The sequence below is a fragment of the Nicotiana attenuata genome, chromosome 1, assembly GCF_001879085.1.
Source record: "Nicotiana attenuata strain UT chromosome 1, NIATTr2, whole genome shotgun sequence".
Lineage (NCBI taxonomy): Eukaryota > Viridiplantae > Streptophyta > Magnoliopsida > Solanales > Solanaceae > Nicotiana > Nicotiana attenuata.
In genome coordinates, this window is record NC_031989.1 from 44,290,502 (window position 1) to 44,294,509 (window position 4,008).

At 39.6% G+C, this 4,008-nt stretch overlaps 1 protein-coding gene across 1 annotated transcript; it reads right to left on the minus strand.

Annotated features, from left to right (window-relative positions):
• LOC109225658 lies at nucleotides 918–3,735 on the minus strand. Its single transcript, XM_019390408.1, has 5 exons — nucleotides 3,147–3,735; nucleotides 2,748–3,071; nucleotides 2,267–2,645; nucleotides 1,381–1,542; nucleotides 918–1,281 (listed from the first exon to the last, which is right to left on the minus strand). Exons 1-5 carry the CDS (start codon nucleotides 3,450–3,452, stop codon nucleotides 1,172–1,174), a joined length of 1,281 nt encoding a protein of 426 aa, XP_019245953.1. The 5' UTR covers nucleotides 3,453–3,735; the 3' UTR covers nucleotides 918–1,171.

The window sequence follows — 4,008 nt, forward strand, 5'->3', positions numbered from 1 at the left end:
GGGGGTTTTACAAAATAAGATTGCATAGCATGGGTAAAGAGGAAGTCTGACCAAGTCAAAAACATGCACAGCAAGGAAAGCACCACCATATCACAACTACCAAAAATGCTTCCCACTCTTCCCTTTCAAATATTTCAAATGTTGTACCGTTCAAATGAAAGAAGAAAAACGACGTCGCTGGGTTGTAAACCAGGGCCCTATCGACTCAAATCCGACTCGTACGGCACAGTCACGCAAAAGCTGCATCTTCTTTCGTATGTCTCTCTTTTCTTTTAACCTTTCCCTTTTCCATAAATCTTTGAATCTTCACTGCAATTGTGCGTACTCAAGTTATTAGCTTAAAACTTTAATTCCCGTTAATTTAGTCTTCCATGGTTTTACTTATACCACTTTACACGATAAATTCATATATGAACATCGTACTCATGTTTATAGAGTTTTTTATAGATAAATGATTAATGAATAACATAATTAGTTTGAGCCTCTTAGTATAAAAAGGGCATTTTTCTCCAAACTCATTTTCACTAATGCCAGAGTAATCTGTTGCAAGATGAGATCCCACATGTACAACAAAAGCACTAGAAGTACAAGGGTGTTGAACAGAGTTCAATCTTTTATGTGAAAACATTATCTGATTATTGTAATATGACAAAAAGATTAAAACCATTGACTTATATGTAAAAAAAAAGATTATTGTAATATATATATAGCGATATGCATTACATGGAGGGTTATGGATCTTGAAGCCTACATAGTTTGTGCAGAGTACCATCTGGCCATTACAATGAAATTTTCACCCCCCCCCCCCCCAACACAAGATGCATCCCACTTATTATACAAACAAAAATGGAGGGAAACTCCCCTGTTCTACCCCCTATGTGCTGCTTGATCTTCTTTATCAGGCACCCAAAACAAAATACGCCTAAGGACATAATCGTCATTAACACTTGATATTCTAATAGACTAAGCTGAAAGAAAATTAAACATCACTTATTGCCTTTCTTCTGATTACCAGGAACCATTTCCTTGTAATTCAGACATTTTGTTTTCCACAAAACTGACTTTGGATATTATATCACTGGACTATCTATTTTTCTACTTGCAATCCTTCCTAAAACCAAAAGGAAATTAACCTAAAGACCATTTCCTGATAAACTAATAATAAAGAACGTCAGTACGTCCATTCCTGAGGAAGGCGTACTTCAAGATTCATTGTTCCTTCTTGTTGTAGATTTCTCCTCTGTTGTGCAAGCAATGCATTACTCCTAGCCATTAATATTTCTGCACAACAATATCATTGCAATATTAATACCTTACAATGAGTAGGATGCATAAATTAATTTAAGACTGAAATTCACTTGTTACAGCATCTATGCATACCATATTCGGAAACAAATCCAGCATTGAACCGTAGCGGTTGAGGATGAGCATGAGGCTGAGATTGAGGCTGGTGCTGGGGTTGAGAAGGAATGCCATTTAAGCCATCAATGTTCTTATTCAAAGACTCAACAACCCTAGCAGGAAGCCAAGCAGTGGAACACCCTGCATATGCAGCAGAGGCAGAAAGCAGAGCATTTATTACAATTTGTTTCTTTGTAAAACAGAGCATATATTTACCAAAGCAGACAATAAAACCAGATTTATTTTCTGAAACATGAATATTCACTAACAGGAATGTCATTAAGCGACAATGAAAAGTTACTGCCAATTTAATTTTTTGAATTAAAAAGAACTTGTAATATCTGTCAAACTCAGGATAGAAAAACAAAAGACAAAAGCCAGTATACTGTAGGGAAAAATACATGCCAATGCAGCAACAAGTCATAAAGCAATAAAGCACCAAACTCCTTTATTTCTCTTAATTTCTGGCATTTTCTATAGTAGCCGAAAGGGTGTTTTAAGAGTGGAAAATAAAATAAAAAACCAGCTCAGATTCAACGAGGAACAAGGACAAAACTGCAGAAAAAGAAACTGCAATGTGGCAGCTCCGACTTGACAGCTACGGGACCTAGGGGAAAAAGCCTGCATTTCTTTATTTTATTGGACGAGTTATTTCATTTTTCCATTATATTAAACTTTAAAAACATCAGTAAATATGAATAGTCAAAAGCAAATTGCTTTACTTTCCTGAGTTCAGCTTTTTCAGTAGCAACACACTAGGCAAACATTGAGATTATACCACTAATCTCAGAAAATGACAAAATACAAAAGCAAATTAAAATTCAAAAATATTTGAAAATGAACAGCTGGAACAGAGACGAAGTACCTGGTTTCTTGCGATAATCAGAAGAATTCTGGCTACAATATCTCCTAGGCAGAAAAACGCCAGTGCCAGCACACTCCCTCTTCTTGTTAACGCCACCGTTACCAGATCCACCAATGTGACCCACCCGCATACCCGACCCAGATTGGCCTTGGTACTGATTTTGCTGCTCAAATGGCAGACCAGCCCATCCTGTTTGACCCGAGTCAGCGACTACCCTTCCGCACCTGTTGCCTTCCCCAAAACCTCCAACTCCAAATCCCGATCTTAAACCTCTATTTTGACAGACAGGCTGCTCGTTAAACCATCCATTCTTCACTTGCCTATTCAACATGGCACTGCTCTGTTGCCTCGCCATTTGCTCTCTTCTGGCTTGCTCAAACTACAGAAGATAAAATTAGTAATTAGACAAAACTTGACCACTGAGGTTACACTGAAACTAACACAAAAAATTGCATACACAAATGAAAAGGGAATAGCATACATGAGTATTATTACTGAAGCAAGAGTTGGGGGTTTCCATGGGGGCTGAAGGCTGGACCGGATGATGGACGCCTCGAGGCGGTCCGGGAAGTCCTTGATTTCGGGCGGGTCCAAACCCGCCATGCATCTTCATCCTTGCAACTTGGCCCGCTGCTTGGTATATAAGATTCCAAGCGTCATTTTGAGCACCAAGCGGCGAAGTTGGGGGAGAAGACATCTGAGAAGGCCCGTTGGGGCTACCATTGCTAGACCCGGAGCTCCGACCCGACCAGCTTCCAATTTGAGCGAGGGTTGACTGGGGTGAACCAGAGTGCACCCAATTTTTCTGAGTCACAGCAAAGTCCAAAAAGTTAGAAATATAACAGAAATAAGTTTGTAAATATTTGTAGGAAGCACATACCTCGACTTGATGCTGAGGAAGGTTTGAGTTAAGAGATGTGCGAGTTAACTGACGAGTTAACCCAGCAAGAGCGTCTTCCTCATCGCTTTCTGTCTCAGTGGAACCAACAAAAGACTCAACTGGAGAACCCAACGCCGAAGGACCAAAATCATAAGGGAAGTCAGTGGGGAAACAGAGATTCAAGTCTGAGAAATCATTCTTCCGTCCCTCCGTCTTCTTCAAGTTCCCATGTCCCATGAGTATTTCGTCGTCCGTTAGGAACTCAGAAGGCAACCAAAACTCTGGTTCTTGAAAGTTACAAGCCATGGCAGAAATCAAAAAAGAACAAAGTGGTTGGAGGGAGAAAAAAGATTTTTAAGTTAGAAGATATGAGTAGTACAAGAGGTTGCTGGTTGAAGAAGATATAATAATGAAGTGTGGGGTATTTTAGGATTATGAGAGGGGGGCCCAAAGGCAAAGGGAGAAAAGAGGAAAACAGGGAAAGAAGTGGAGGAATGTTGAGGACAGTAGAAGGTTGCTTTTATTAAGGTTTCAGGGTTATTTTGAGACACGCATTCAAAAATCAAATGGCGTTTTCTTGGATTTGCTTTAGGCCTTTGGCCTCCTTGCTTTATTTATTCCTTTTTCCCAATTTCTAAGCACTGTTACTACGGAGTATGTTGAGGACAGTAGAAGGTTGCTTTATTTAAGGGTAGTGAGGTGGGCCCATTTAGAGGGGGTTTAAGGAAAAAAGTTACCCTTAATTCATGCAATTAATGGGGAACAGTAGCAATTACATTTGTCCTTTCTCATGCAAATTTGTTGCCACCTGGCGTATACCACGCACTGCAATGGTAACTACAGTTACCACTTCAATCGCTTT

Bases quoted from the DNA above. Each gene is read 5' to 3' on its own strand.
- LOC109225658 (XM_019390408.1), bottom strand. From the start codon at position 3,452: ATGGCTTGTAACTTTCAAGAACCAGAGTTTTGGTTGCCTTCTGAGTTC. The intron at 3,072-3,146 runs GTATGTGCTTCC...GCTGTGACTCAG, and splicing joins TTCCTCAGCATCAAGTCGAG to AAAAATTGGGTGCACTCTGG. The intron at 2,646-2,747 runs GTATGCTATTCC...TATCTTCTGTAG, and splicing joins GCTTCAGTAATAATACTCAT to TTTGAGCAAGCCAGAAGAGA.